At 32.9% G+C, this 16,795-nt stretch overlaps 1 protein-coding gene across 5 annotated transcripts; it reads left to right on the forward strand.

The window, feature by feature from the left end:
* Nucleotides 1-10,215: 10,215 nt before the first annotated feature.
* On the forward strand, nt 10,216-16,793 carry LOC121124335 (uncharacterized). Of its 5 annotated transcripts, XM_071891192.1 has the most exons (5): nt 10,216-13,940; nt 14,035-14,346; nt 14,404-15,108; nt 15,169-16,115; nt 16,580-16,793. In XM_071891192.1, the coding sequence occupies exons 1-5, from the start codon at nt 13,087-13,089 to the stop codon at nt 16,711-16,713; spliced, it is 2,952 nt and encodes a 983-aa protein (XP_071747293.1). In that variant the 5' UTR covers nt 10,216-13,086; the 3' UTR covers nt 16,714-16,793. The 5 variants fall into 5 exon arrangements, with proteins under 5 accessions (XP_071747293.1, XP_071747290.1, XP_071747291.1 ...); XM_071891189.1 differs by having other exon boundaries at nt 14,035-15,108; XM_071891190.1 differs by having other exon boundaries at nt 14,035-15,108; nt 16,625-16,793.
* Nucleotides 16,794-16,795: the final 2 nt, after the last annotated feature.

Raw genomic sequence — 16,795 nt, forward strand, 5'->3', positions numbered from 1 at the left:
ATTTGTGATGTCTTACAATTTCTTCTCGTAGGCTTGAAACTTTTTCCCTTGTTCTTGAAAGAATAATACTACAATTGAAGTACTGAATTAATTACATGCTTTAAAATGCTGTATGACATAAAATGTTTTTTGTTTTTTTAAATGGATCATGCTTAATTAAATGGTTAGTTGTTTGATAAGAAGCTCCAGAGTTTTCTTTCAGGACGGTAGGAATAAAGGAGCACAAAAGGTGCATTGGACCCTTAATATTGTTGATAAGGTATTTCTTCTTCGTTAAAAGTTCAAAATTTATTTTAAACTGGCGGCTGGGATTTCTCAGAGTTATTAGGCGTCAACTAACATTTTTGACTTTACTAATAAAGAGCGTTTTTACTGAACTCATAAATGGCATCATAATTGAAGGATATTTTTCAATAAATCTAAATGAAACTAGAAAGAAATATAGCTCTCTAAATCAATTATGAAACCAAGTGGAAAACATTTATTAAGGGATTACTGGAGAACTCTTCAAGCCCTCTACTTTCATTAATCTCGTTTACCTTGAATGTGTTTTCTAACTGGAGCATTAATCCTCCCTTAATCAATTGCCTACTTCAAACTCTCCTCTTACGTTAAATCATTTTCCTACATCAAACCTTCTTTTTACTCCAAGCTTTCCTCCCATCTCAAGTATGTTTCCTGCCTCAAGTTCCCCTCCTACCATAAATCAATTTCTTACCTCGAGCCCACTTTCAACCTTAAACCCGTTTCTTACCTCAAGCTCCTCTCTTATTTTGAATTCGTTTCTTACCTCAAGCCTCCTATATTCAATCAGCTTCCTTCAAGTCCTCGTCCTATCTCATCATCGGCAAGAGTTCAATTGTATTGGATGTTTCTTATATAAAAGATATGTAAATAAAAAAGAGAGAAAATGTAGCTAGTGTAAATTTTGCATCAAAAAACATTTAAAACAGTCATGTAAAAAATTTATATGCAAAAACATTAATAAATAGTTGAATTACTGTTATCCCAATCTTGATGTTTTTATTTCAAAAAATGTATTATATGTTAAAAAAATTAAAACCTGTTTATCGCACGTTCAGATGAAAGTTATGGACACAAAAATCAAAATTTCCGAATAATTTATCCAATGGCACAGGAACATTGAACACTTTGTATACATAGGGAAATCTGAATACTCAATAATCATAAACTATATTCCATAATAATTTTCTTTTATGATTAAGCAACGGTCGATGACTCGCAAGTAATATAAATTTAATTGAGTTTATAGTAAAGAACGCATCACATCAAAGGGATGATTAAGATCTTAAGTATCGTCATTTGCTTCTTGAAATTACTAAAATAAAGGAACTAAAAGTCCATTTCTGGACGTCCCATCTATTTTCTCCCTCTCCGTATGTTCACTTCATTCTGTTCATAATGTTAAACGGATATGTGTAATTCGTATTCCACAGGTGTGAAAAAAAACATTCCGTCAAAAATAAAAATCCAATGTAATGAATGACCAAATATTGAGGGCATCAATGAAATTATGAATTCAAAAAATATCATCTCATCATCTTCAATAAAAACTTATTACATGCTAAAAATGAAGGAATCACTATCCTCATCCTCCAAAGAGCAATTTGTGGTATAGATCCTAACTCATATTTGATATTCCTCTGAATAATAATTCAATTATATTCGTCAAACACTAGCAGAGAAGATGAAGTGAAGGGGTTCAGAGGATTTTTTTGAAAGGTATTTCGAAAAGATGGATGAAAACAATCAAGAATTTCGTTTTATTATTTGTATTTCAAGTTGAGTGGAAGTAGACACAAGTCAAGAGCTTAACACTCTTTAATAGCATATAGTCAAAAGATGAGTTCCATCATTAAAAATTCCTAAATTAGGTGTTTCATTGAAGATTAGTGCCTCAAACGCTCTCTTCATTATTAAATCCTAGCATTGACTCGAGAAGACAGTATAATTACGTTATCAAAAATTATCGTAAATTAAAGTAAAAAATAAATTGTGATATTTGTTTTAGACTTATTTTCATTTATGTTCAATATAGTAATATAGCTAAGGGTGATAATTTTGGTAAGAATAGAAAAGCGTACGAGGAGAAATAATACGCATGATATCATTGATTAAATAATATACATTTTCTTCTATGAATCAAGAACTTTATCATTCCCGCCTTTATTATTCAATATTAATATTATATTAGATGGTGATAGTCAGTAGAAAACTGAATAAAATGCCTAAAATAACGTCGCCTTCTATCTGGATTTATGAAAATGGATGCCCAGGAATTTGGAAAATACTTAACGGATGAGAAGCAGATGGTTTGTCGGATTTGTCGATATAAATGTGCCTTTAGTCCCCTGTCTAGAATTACATGCCACTCATTATCCTCATCTCATATCAAGAGCATGGATATTCATCTAAAAAATCAAGTTAATGATGAATAGATCAAGTCAAACTTTAACTCTGATCTCAAAAGATGCTTATTGCATGTAATATAACCTTATCCATTTCTAATCATCTACTTTCAAAAAATTTATGGAGAAATACACGGGTAAACCTATCCCTTCCCGAGGAACCATCAATAAATTAATGGACGATGCTGGTACTGATGTCATTTATAGAAATACATATAAAAATGTTTTGAGTCATCCACACCAAATGACGATCAAGTTATCAGTAAAAAAATATTTACCAATATCGAAATGGAACTCTGAATTTTGTACTATCTCACAGTAAGTATTCAATTTTTTTAAAATCTAAACCTAAAATATGATACTATTTTAGCTAAACATATCAAGAATTATGATACAAAACTCATTAAATGGCAAAAACAACTGCTTAAATGGTCACAACAACGAGGGTAGTAGCTTTGGATGGTTCGCAACTAGTTTGTCTGACACTAGTTTCTTCACTTAAAGACTTGGGTATGATCATTAGGTTTTCCAATATTAGATATACAATAAATATTATTTTTTTTATCACTTAAGACTGAGCTATGGTTGATAGGCTCCAAGAAATGGTGTTCAGAAAACTAATAAAAGGCAAAAACAACTGCTTAAATGGTCACAACAACGGGGGTAGTTACATTGGGTGTAGCATTATAATTAGCAATTGTGTATATCCTTCATGATAATAGTATGTTGTTATATAAGCATAAATAACGGAGAAAATATTTTTTTTATGCTCTTAATAAGGAGTAATATCGCCGGACATTACTACATAATTAGCTGTTGCTCTAAATCTTAAAGATGGATTTATTTGTAACATTTTTTTATTGGTATATTTATTGTCTAATTTTATGATTTTGATATTTGCTTTATTATTAATAATTAGTTAGATTTCATCGGTAGAGATATATCTATCCTGTGCACAATTGTATATAGCAACTTCCACATGAAGAAGAGGGGTGATGATCTTTTTGATTAAACTCCACGTCTCGCTTGTGTTTTGCAACCTTAAGTTATGACATATTTAACTGGATTCCGGTGTCAGAACAAGAAAATATTATTTGGATCAATCTATTATTTCAATATTCTGTATATATAATTTATTGTTATTAGTTATATGATTCCAATTGTTTAATTTTGTATATTTAACATAAGTGTATGATGGTATATTTTTTATTATGTAGATTATATTTAATTAAAGCCTTCTTTTTTAAACTTGAAACTTCAAATATATTTCGAAATACTCTACTTTGTCGTTTCATTAGCTATTATTCAGAGAATAAGGTTCATAATGAATTACAATTCGATGGAGTGTGACGTTATAAAATCTATTGAAACGGATAAAAAATGTCTTAGTCAATTATACGTAGTATATCTTTATTAAACATTTTACTAAAAAAATACTTTCGTTATACCCTCAAAAATCATAATAAAGCAGGCAGATGACATGAGTATTTTAAACAATAATACCATATGTATTTTTTTCCCCTTCTCCTTGCGCGCGTTTTTCTCTACAATATTATCAACTTTAAATATGGAAAACGATAATTAAATCAGGGACACCACATGTTTATTTTATTGTATTGTGACCGTAAATTTTTGCAATCTTTAAGTAGGAATAACGGGGCCTCTGTAGGGTTAATCAAAATAATTTATTAAAACAAATGGAAGATAATATTTGAAGAATACAAATTCATCCCACACTTTTTTTAGAAGAAGTACTTCAAGCGTCATTTCTAGTGTACTCACCACAATTTATTTTCCCATTTTTGAAGTTTGTACAAAAAACGTAATTTAGCAAATATATAATCTGGCTAGTACATACAAGTAACTTAAATATGATAAGTATTAAGATACTCATTCTGTTTGAAAATAAAATAAAAAAAGAACTATTGTAAACTAAAGGACTCGAGGCAAAGAGTGGACACTGAAGCCAAGGAAGGTAGGATTTAGTAGTTCTCGATTTTGATTGGCCTAAAATTAGAAACTGCTGCATGTTCCTCCAGGCACGCAGTCAGTTTGTACAGACCGTCTCCCCCTTCCCCCCGCCCGAGTGAAAAGAGAAGAATAAGAGCGACTACGTCTATAATACTATTGACTGGCATAAGAACCGATACCAATAAATCCTATATTGCAGTATCGGTTCGATTTTGTCGGTTCAGGTTCTAGCTTTTCAAGAACTGCATCATATTTATCATGGTATTTTTCTAATTAAATGTAAATTTCATGTCATCATGCTTCGTAAAAGGAAGATCGAGGCAATCTAAGCAAGCTACTTTTAGCTTGGTCGTCCATCTCAAGAGATATTCGAAATTGAACTCCGAATTCCACAAGAGGATAATTAACCTAAGGAAAACCACAAGACCTGATAAGGAAGTAGTGTGGACTCCTTCAATGGAAATGAGATACCAGGATCGAAACAATAAAGTGATCCATTCACAATTATTCCTCGTCACTATTTATTATGAATAAGTTATAAGGGTCTAAGTAAGAGTGTCGTTTTTCGTAACTTTTTAGCCTAAAAATAGAAATATATCGAGTTTAGAATAAGATATAGAATCAATAAATATATTTTTACTAATAAAAAACACTTTAAAAACGAATTACTATAATACCAGATATTTTAAAATTAAGATATTTGAGAGAAATACTGAGATCCATTTTGGATTTTGCGCTCAAAGATAAATTCGATTATTGGCTTCTATTCATTTGTATAAAATTTCACCCTGAAATTGTTTCCTTGTGTTATAGAAGATATTGTAAAATAGGGATCTGAGATAATTTATTGTAAATCAATAATGAACGATTTAAATGTGCCTTTTTGTCGTTTATCGTTCACTTTTTTAATTCCTGCATCATTCATCGTTCATGAATTATTTTTTAAACTATGACCGATGATCACTTTTGAAGTGGTATAAAGAAGCCTGTATAATAGGTAGCTGATATTAAGAAGGATCTTAATTCAGTAAAAACACATGTCTTGCCACTGCCTTCTCCTTGCACTATTTTTTTTTCCTCACAAAAATGTAAACTCAGAGTATTGGTAGCGGCTTGGGAAAGGATTTGAAGTTTAATAATAAATTTAAGTTAAATGACTTGAAATTAGTCAAATAATGATTTTTTAGATCTCCATCAACCAAATAGACGTTAATATATAAAAAGAAAATGAGGCAGTAAAACTGAACCTGACATATGAACAGGAATAAATTCAATAGTTTGGGTGTAGGTTTATAAAAATGGCGGCATATGTTGATCAGAAGGAAGTGGGGGACACAACTTGAAAATGGATTCTGAGTTTCTGGGGACCTGAAGAAGAAGATCAAGGAGCAAACGGCCTATATACAGGCCACTCTGCACTAGCCCAGCTGGATTTTTATTAGCCACGAGCTGGATCTTTGTCTAAGATCAATAATAATAGAGTCAAATCCGGTTTAGAGAAAAAATCTCTTACAGCATCTTCTACATTACTAACTACTTCGTATATTAGCAACATGATACTAAAAAATCAGAATTAATGCACCTTTTGGATAATAATTTTCCGTAGAAAATTCTAAAAAATTAATAGATAGAATAATACAAATATTTTTTTAAATCATTTTTTCTTATTTCATTTGTATATTTGCATAATAATTTTAGAAGAAGATTCGTTTACTATAATGGCCAACGGGATTGATAATCCCACCCTTATCTTCCATCCTTTTTTATCGTTATTATGGAGAAGTACAGTTAGTAAACGAAAGAGGGCCAAAGTCACAAATGAACGTTATGGTTGTTCAATTTCATTCGACCCTGGGTCTGGATGACGCCTTTTTGCTAGAGAGTTTCATACAAAATATATAAAGAAACTTGAATTCTTGATTCTTGGTGTATCACTTTTCAGTCAAGGTGTATGCAAAGATACGTAGTGGGCATTTTGATTTAATTAAGTCATGAACGGCAGAGGGTTAGAGGGACCAATCAAATCTTCACTATTTATTAATTATTTAAAAAAAATAAGATAATATGTGGGCTTTCAGCGGCGTCCGCAGAGGTGGCGGGGGCTGGAGGGCTGTAGTCTCTTTCCCTAATAATTGAGAAATTTAAAAAAAATCCCTTCCATAGGGAAAAAAATAGGCCCCCCTAAAAAAAATCAATTTAAGGATATGTTTTCTTTTTTTTTTTTAAAGGTCAAAACCCCCAAAAAAAAAAAAAAAAAAAAAAATCCTGCAGACGGCCCCGACATATCTCTAATACTAACTTGATTAAATGAAATTACTGATTACTTTTTTATGGTTGTAAATAGATTAAAAGTTTGGATGCATATTTATTTTAGTAGGCGGTTAGATGGCTCAGGGAGTGAAATACTTAAGGGGAAAAGGAAGGGGAGCTCGCTTGGGGCTAAAAGAATGAGAGTAGTCGTGTAGCCGGTAGGAGTCCAAGAATCGTTGCAAATACATACATATAGTACAAAATAAATATTTAATAATAATTTAATAAACATATGGATTTTACTAAAGTTCTATATTTTAATGTTAGTTTTAGTGTCTGTTTCACAAAAGCTCGGACATTTCATAAATAAATTTAAAACGCTCAGGATAAAGATGAAAAAAAGAAATAGGTTTCTCACTCATGGCAAAATAGGTAAATAATCTACATTGATGCTAATCAGGAGCTAAGCTGTATGCGGGATTATTCCATGTGTCTAGAATTCCATGACTAGTGATTAGGGTTTTAAAATACGGAATAACCCTTAAATCTATGTATATAAAAGAGTTTTCATCAGATTTAACTGACAAAATTGTATAATAAATAACACAAAATCCTTGGGATATCATCCGAATACGAACAGCATGCGGCCATTGTTGTGTACATATGAGCGCAAATAATTCCATATGCATATGATTGTGATAGAGAGCTTAAATTGATGTTAATAGATCCGGTGGCATGTTAAAATTTTAAGTTTGTGTAATCTGTCTAAATCGGGTAATTGGAACCGGATTTATTCCGGAAACCCCAAAAATCTTATGTTTGGCGCTTCTAGCTATCCGGATCTGAATCCATTGGACTGTTGTGTTTGGGGCGTCTTCGAGAGATAGTCCAATAAATTTGAATATAACACTGTTGAATCCTTGCAGACATTCAAAAGGCAATTGTCAACATGGACAAGGAGTTCCTCATCAACACCTGTGTTAATTTGGAGGCTGTTGATGAACTGGAGGGGGTTGGTTTGAGTCATTGACTTTAGTATGGACCCCCTCATGTAAGAGAAAAATATTTGGTGATTTAATTTTTGGAAATAGATTGTAATACTTGTACCTAATCCGTATTTAAAATCCCCCCCCCCTGTACTAATTAATTATTTAATAAGTAGAATAAACAGTATTACATCAATTTACCTTTTTTGTATGGGTGTATTTTTATTTATTTAAGAGTATACTGTAAGAATTCCCCCGACACACTCAGTACAAATACATACAAGGACATATTTTTACATAATATTATTTGACCATAAGATGTCGTCTGCCCTCTATTTTTATTTAATATCGACAATGTCTCTTTATGAGGATATAAAATATTTCAGATAATCAAGATTTAATTCCTTTTAAAAGGTGTACATTCATTAGCTTCAGGATATTTTCTGTGCGTATCGACTTAGCAACATTCATGAAAGGGAGCTTGTTTTCAGCGAAGTTAATTTTAGAAAAATGTCATAATCATTTGGAGGTTAATATAATTACAAAAGGTTATTGTATTAACGTCCAAAGATTACTCTTAAAAATAAAAATAAAAGGTTGATCCTATTCTAGTTTTCAAATTTGTGTCTCCTGCTCCCTATGACGTCATATATGCCCTCTTGACTAATTATTCAGGTATACGTGGTTTTAAGTTGCCCCATCTCTCCCCAACGAGAATAGGGGTGGTTTTAGGTGTTATCCCCTCCCTCATATATGGCAACAGAACTTGTGAATGCCCCTTTTTTGGAAAGTCTGCCTCATATAAGGACCATTGGGGAACAGCTCCTCAATTGACAGAATATTATTAACTAATTCAAAATTAATCAATATTCAATCTACTAATAAGCACCAGAACTTTACCACGGAGTTCTAGGAAGTCTATAATAACAAGTTCAAAAAAATCTCCATTGAGATACCTGTTGTGGGATTGATTTTTTTTAATGGTTATGTGAATTTTTTTAACCTTAATTTTAAGGACCGATACATCTCTAAAAATTCCTATACTTTGCTTTTAAAATAACATGATTGAATTACTTTTCCATTAAGTAATACTTAATAAGTGACTTAGGAACAGTCTATTTTTAGTGGTTATACCTCAAAATGTATTTTTTTTTTAAATGAAAAAAAATTCCCAAAATAATATTGACTGTCTCACCTCTACATGGTTACTTGCTTATTCGTTACTGAAAAGAATAAAAATTACTTAAAAAAGTATAGTTCATGAACTTTGAACCAAAGGAAGTCGTTGACTTACTGACGAACCTAAAGAAATATTTTATTTCTAGTCGATAGTATAAAAAAAACTCTTGACAAACGAGTTTAATTCGTTCTTGGACCAGAGTTCGTAAGTCAAAGCAGGTTATCCTATTACTTAGAAAAATGTGCTTGAAGCCGCTTTTGCATCCCATCACCAACTTTTGAATAGCTCGTATCTAAAAAAAAAAAAAAGTTAGAATTTGTTAGTTTCATTACGTCTTATTTCAATATTAAATAATTAGCTATTTTAATTTTATCGAAAATCGGGCCCAGACCACTGCAACTAGTGTTATAGCGGTCCCTATTTATTCAATCCAGTCTTAGGACTGGCCATTAGGATCCATGATTTATTAACATAAATAAGATATATAATAACGAACATTGCACATATCTTGCAAAAAATATTTATTAAAAAGAGGGGACTTGAATTACGTTATGATGGATCGATTTTAACTTGTATAAGGACCGACAAGTGGAACTGGATAGGACTAATTTTACTGTATATTCGACGTGTATTGCGTAGACACAAGGAAAAACTTACGATTTGAACCCTAAATTACCTCTTTTAAATGCGGTATTTAAGGTATGGCATTATGTTCCCAATTAGAGTAGATACAGGCCACTCTCTAATAGCTGGACTGGTTTTTCACTAGGAACGGGCTAGATGCCAGCGTCGCTGTTGAGCTCTATAAGGTCATTTAATTTAAACTTAAAAAAGTTAATTGAAAATATATTTTGTTTTATAAAAAGGTTTTTTTTAAGACAAATTATAAAAGAAAGAAAAATCCTAGTGAGAGATCTAATTGGACCAACTATTAATTAATTTATTATAATTACTTATCTATTAATTATTCATTTACGAATGATCAAACTGTAGATCTTTAAATTTTATAATGTACCAAAGGAAGACCCACTTATTAATTACTGTTAATTTTCATGAGATGAATATTTTTAAAAACAAAATTTTCATTCTAAAAAAACAGATTGGAAAAAAAATATTGTCAAAAAATTTAAAATGTGTCCCCTAGAAGAATCAAAATTTATTCTGAAGGGGAGCATCATAAACTAAGAGGCAAATTCAAATTAAACGTATTTACTCAAAAAGTAAATACAAGGTACGAAATTTCTCAACGAAAAATACATTTTTTTTGATAAATAGATTTTTGTAAATTTATAGTTTAGAGGCGGTATGTCATGGTCTGTCTTGTGAATGTTCATAATTTTTATTATTATCGAGGTGACATTTTTATAAATACATATTTAAAAATAAAGGGAAATTTTATATTACTTTTTATTAAAATACAAAATTTACCAATAAACATCATTTTTTGACAAAAGGTTTAATATAAAATGTTAATTACCTTTATTTTCACTGGGCACATTATTAAATTTGTTGGCAGACACTGTCTTTTACCAAAAAGTATTAATAAATTTGACAACAAAACTTTTGTCAGAAATGGTAATTTAATTGGGAGGCAACTTGAATTTCGACTAGAAATGTGGGATTAGGAATGATGACGTTCTGTTATTAAAAGACATTTCTATGATAATTACCATTTTTTAGAGTAGACAATTATTGCCTCATTTGCATTCCCGTCTCTTGTACTGGGCCGGTCTCAGCTATTACGGTCCCCTATTAAAAACATAATGTGTAAGGCCTAAATCCCAATATGAAAAGTTGATTTAAAAAAATATTTTCTAAAATATAGGCATTTTTTTTATGAAGGAGTTGAAATATTTTTCAATTACCTTCTTGTGGTCTTTTTAAATAAATGGTGTCCATATTTCATTCAATGACTTTTATTTGTAGAAAAGAATATTACTTTCCTTTGGAAAATGACCTTTTTTTAGAAGATAGATTTCTAAATTTTTTTTCAATTATGTGCGAGGTCTATTGGAGGTAGGCAGTGGCCATGCCTATGCCAATTATTACTTACTATAGATTCTTCATTTTATCATACTTTATCTCTTGTTTTAAGAAACAATTTTGGCATTCTGCTTGTATGTAAGTCTACAAGTTACAGCTTCTACAAAATCCCAACTTGTATTTAAAATAACAATTATAAAAAAACTACAATATGTGTAAATAATCTGGTTAAGGTTTACGTCGGTCTGAATGATCTAGTCCTTACATAATCAACCACCTTGAGAATGAGTGTTAATTCAGTGTTCTTATTGCAAATATTGCACAATATTCATATGACGTCACTTGATATATTATATTGCTAGTCTTATTATATGCCAACTATAAATTATATCAGGTCAATTTAAACCCCTGAGGCGAATGATATCTACCTGTGAGGATTCGGCAAAATAACTTATCCGTAAAAAAGGGTGATCTACATAATTAATTGATCAAAAGGGAATTAATGGTTATGACTTATGAGTCAATTTGTGCATGGAAAGGGATAGTACGAATGTATATGGCCTCAAAGTACTCTCTGATACTTGAAAGTTATTTTTTTCGTGATAATTTGATCAGGAAGATTAATTGACATAGCAACGTTTATTAGAAACGAAGTACAGGATTCTCCTTTCTAATAATATGTACTTTCATTGTACCTACAGACTACAGTACATGCTTACTAGTTTCAACAACATCTGTAATTTCCCTCCTTTCTTTGTTAGAGAGTAGAAATAAGGACTACAATGTATAAATGAGGAATTGAAGTCTCAGATAATTATGATATCATTATTGATATTCCTTCTCTTTGCTGCCTATGGATGAGGCTCAATAATTGAGATTGCAGTACATAGTGGTATAGCTACACACTATTAGTCAGTCTTTATAATATTAATATCAATTCGGCCGATGCGCTAGCTAATCATGATTCATGATTCACGAATAAAACTGTCGTTGTAGAAGTAGTATACAGTACTACTGTAGCTAGTTAGTGGAGGAGGAAAAGCAATTCATCGAGGTTGAGGGACAAGGAAAGGCAGTCGTTAAAAGGGAAGGTTTTTTTTCTGTTGTAACAGACAGAAGAGAGATGAGGGTGACGAGTACTGTACTGAGATCTTAAAACTTGAACTAACGTTTGTTCCTGCTGAGTCGTGAGAGATTATTAATTATTGTGTCAATATTGTGGTGGAGCGAAAGAAGAAGGAGGACGGAGGATTGGAAGGATCTAGTGCACATCTCCCTGAATAATAAGGAATGAACAAATAACACTCACAATATCTCACAGGAATACTCAATAGTTAAAACATACATTATATATACTAGTAATAATAATGGATGAACTCAAAGGGGAGTCCGAAGTGGTTCATGAGCCTCCTTATCTTCATAACAGCGACAATATGGGACTCATGAGGAACTTGATCCGTCGAGAATTGGGCTCGAATTGTGGGAGGGAGTTAAGGGAGTCCATTGCTGAAAGCAAATTCGTGGATTGCGAAGACATGGTGGCTACACCTTGCAAATGTTCCTCAGGCTCCACTCGAAGCGCATTTCTCACAGTCTTCTCATCAGATTCCACCCACATGGCCTCGACTCACGGGGATCATAATCTCTACGTCACACGCATTAAGGAACGGATTCTTTGATTCATTCACCACAACTTTTGGATCACTCACTATCTCTTCTTTTTTTAATTTGTCAATTTGTACGAGAAATGTAATTAATATCATTGAGGAAGTGGAGGATGATCCAAAAGTGGAATTACTATTATTGTATTTGTTCTATATTATAGGATGGTGTTTGTGTAAAAACATTAAAGGGACATCCTCGAACGCCATGGAGTGCAGCTTTTCATCCAGGTATCCCTGGAATTCTTGCTTCTGGATGTTTAGGAGGTCATGTCAGAGTTTGGGATTATCGTCAAGGAGGAAGCGAGTTTTGGGACGTTAATTGTGTGATAACTTCAGTTACTTTCCATCCAAATGAAAGGATTCTATTAATTGCCACATTGAATAAGCTATATCTTTGGGACTGGCTTCAGGCCACTCCATTCACCTCACTTTCCACACAAAATGACAAAGAAAAAATTATCTTTGTCAAGTTCGATAGCCTTGGACACCATTTTATCACGGGGATAACGAATTTAAAAAATAGTAACCTTGAAAGTGGAAATCCATTTCGTGGTTATTCGACTGCTTCAAATGACAACAGTGCCTTGACAGAGATCGAGGAAGCATCTTGGTACTATCGATTAATGATGCCTCACCATGAAAATGAAACACGGCGAAGAATAATGCGACCAGGTTTTTATTCTCAAATGAGAAGGCGGCTTTCAGCTTCTCAAACATTGTCAGATTTGGCAGCTGCAGCCTCAAGCCAGTTAGAAGCGGAAAATGCAGCTGCTGCCGCAGCAGGAACTTCCAATGAGTCTTTAAGTACATCTCATAGAGAAGATGAACGAGAAGAACCATCCCGTGAAAGATTGACAAACATGAGAACGTCAACACCAAGACGCTCTAGATATTCTCGTTATCCCCCTGATCACGCTTACATACGATCTAGTGACCCAGAAACCTTAAACTTACAGAGGAGAGGATCTTCTCCTTTTACTCATAGTCCAGAATCAAGTTTTGTTGAAGTTCCAGGATCGTCAGGAGATACGAATAATTCTAGATCCTCCGCCTTCATGGAAGTTGTTTATAGTAACCCAGATCGCTCTAGTCGTTTTCAACAGTATCGTTCGAGACGCTTGAGGGAAAGGTTGACTAGAAGACAGTCCATATATTCACGCATGGATGATATTCGTTCTTCAAGAGATTCTCATTTAAATCCTTCTACATCGTCTGATCGTTCAAACTTTGGCTATCGCAGGATTGACGAATGGGCTGTTAATCGTAGGCTGAGCCTTGCCAGATTATCTGGTAATAATGAAGAATCTAGTAACTTGCTTTCTGAAGGACCGTCTTCCAGCAATGAGACAGGGGATGCAACAGCTCCTACAGATACATCCGATAATGCTCTTAATCTCAGTATACGGTCACAAGTTGATTTGAGTGTTTTGGGGCGTCATATTGAACATATGCAACGTATCTGTCAAACTAGTTTACGGTATTTTCATATATATTATATAATTCTATATATATTTTTCTCAACTTAAAATCATGCCTTTATAATTTTGATCATCATTCTATTTTATTTATAGTTATTTGAGTGTTTCTCGTCAGAGGAGACAAATTCTTAGGCTGCAAGCAATAAGAATGATGTTGGAAGATCTTCAAAATCAAATTCGTAATTTAAGAGAGAGTACGTTAGAACGCCCAGATTCTTTAACGAATCAATCTACTTCTAATAATGCCCTCGCAATGTCTATAACTCGAAGATTACACGTTACACGTGAGGGTCTCAACAGAGCCATGAGAAGACTTAATCGTTCAACTAATTATACATTAACGTCCAGACGTACAAATCCTTCTAGATCTTCATCCGTTCCTCCATCTTATTCAACACAAGCAAGGTATAGTTACAATTGTATGTCTCGTCTGATATTGTCACGTTTAAGAGCCACCATAAGAGCAATGGAAATGAGTCCAGATTTATCTCATAGTGGTTATAATAATTCAGTGAATGAATTAATTGCCGAGGAAAGTCTTGCTGTATTGGAAAGAACGGAATCTACGACTAATGGTGAAAATTCTAGTAGAAATGCGCTACGAGCTATGTCACAAAGATTAGAAAGATTAATAAGGGATAATCGCGAGGCTTCAAATAATGTCAATAATTTCGATAACTTAATTCCTGAAGATACTAGTCCTGAGGCCGTACCACGAAGTAGTAATGACAATCAAAGTCCTCAAGAAGAACAGGCGAACAACAATGATGATCCCACAATCTCTTTATCCTCCGAAGGTCAACAAAGGAATTGGAGTCATCTATTAGACCACGGAGGATATGCTAGACAACCTAGAGAAACCTCATCTGATTCAGAAGGAGATGCTGAAATTTTACAACAGAGAGGTGTGGGCAGACGGCGATGGAGATTATTTCAAGAAGAACAAAATTCTGAAGAGGTGAACGATGAAGAATCATTAGAACTTCTTAATTGGATGCCGTCTCCAGGTTTTAATAGAAGATTGAATAGTGTAAGAAATATGAGAGATCTTGGTCGAGCTTCTATGAGAGAAAGGTTAGATTCTCGTGCAGAATACAGGCGTGATTGGGAACGGGCTCGTCAAAGATTGTCTAGGGCAAGAATGATTTTCCATCAACGTCGAGAAAGGTAATATAAGACATATAGATTAGTGGGATCTTAATTTTCTTCTTAATGCTTAATATCCAGAGAAATGGGTGAATCGTCTTCTGGAGGTGCTTCAAATCAGAGTTCTCCTCAAGTGGATAATTGGGTTCTCAGATATTTGCTTCGGAGAAATATGCAACTCAACGCCTTGGAAGATGAAATAGGAGAATTGAATGTGGATCAACAACGTCAACCCTTGCGTCAATTACAGCAATCTCAACAACAGAGACCTCTTCACAGAGAGATACTCTCTTGGATGGTGGATCAGCTTACAATTGATCAGCAAGGTAATAGTGGCCGAGCTGAAGCAGGAGAGCCTGGATTGCCTCCAGGTGCAGTATTACCTCCGCCTGTACCCGAGTCAATTTATAGGCGTCGGCGAGCCAGTTTTTATTTTCGAAACCATGAATCTGGGGAAGCTGGTCCACATAATGGCTTCCCTAATGTCCGAGATAACTATTTTCAACAGTTACGAAATCATAATTTCTCTGCAACTCATAGACTTCAAATTTGGGACTTTAATTCTAAGTCTACAAATCTGCCCGACATTGGAGATCGTACTAAGAATATCATAGTTGAAAAAGCCAAGATATATAATGATGCATCTGTAGATATATCATCTGACGGCAATATCCTCGTTACTTTTTGTTCATCGAGTCTACCAATGACACCAATCGTAGGTGTTTATGGTTGTTCTACTTCAAATTTAGGGATTTGTTATGCAACCTATAGTTTGGAGTCTACAGCCGTTTCTGTTTCTCTTTCACCTACAAATCGTCATCTTTTGGTTGGAGTTTCTACAAAGTCGGAGAGGATGGATGTCGCTCCTTTAGATAGGAGTCTGATGGCTCAAGTATTCAAGATACATTATCCCTGGGATAGGAAAGCTGAAAGAGGCCGTCTAGTTCATCATAGAGATATTCATCATTCTCCTGAACACGGTTACATTGGTCTCAATTGCATTCGATGGATACCTAATCCCGGACAGGGTATCGTATATGCTACAAATACTGGCTTGCTCCAAATTTTACGTTGATTTGTACCATTCATTTTTGTAAAAGTTAAAAATATTTTTTTAATTAAAATTTATGACTATATTTTTGTTCCTCATGTAGGGTTCATTTCTTACTCAAAAAATATGTGCGCGCACTTCCTTCTATTATTGAAAGATTATAATTATTTCCTTAAAAAAAGTTTTTTGATTTTTTTTTTCTTTTCTTTACAATTAAAGAGTAGTTTTTGACATAAATAATTATAATAATATGTAAATTAATTATTATATTTAATAAAAACCTGGAAAACATTACGATATACAAGAAGTAGTTAATGTATCATTTTAGGAAAAAATAAGAAAGTAAATTGATTTACTTATAGAAATAAGTGATTAAATAAACAATTTTTTATTTTTAAATAATTAATTACTATTATATATCTTACACCTCCTTGAAAAAAGTGTACGGTACAAATCATTTTATCAAAAAACAAAACAAAAAAACAGTTCAGTTAGTTTTATATTATGGTTTAAAATCAACTCAGTATGATATTGTGTTAATTTATTCTATGTACCTTCATAACTTTTACCGTTAACGTTTTTTGTTGTTTCACTTACTATTTTTAATATATATATTTATGTACATTCTAAAAAATTAAACTCATGTAGAACATTATT

Source organism: Lepeophtheirus salmonis, chromosome 9, assembly GCF_016086655.4.
Source record: "Lepeophtheirus salmonis chromosome 9, UVic_Lsal_1.4, whole genome shotgun sequence".
Classification (NCBI taxonomy): Eukaryota; Metazoa; Arthropoda; class Copepoda; order Siphonostomatoida; family Caligidae; genus Lepeophtheirus; species Lepeophtheirus salmonis.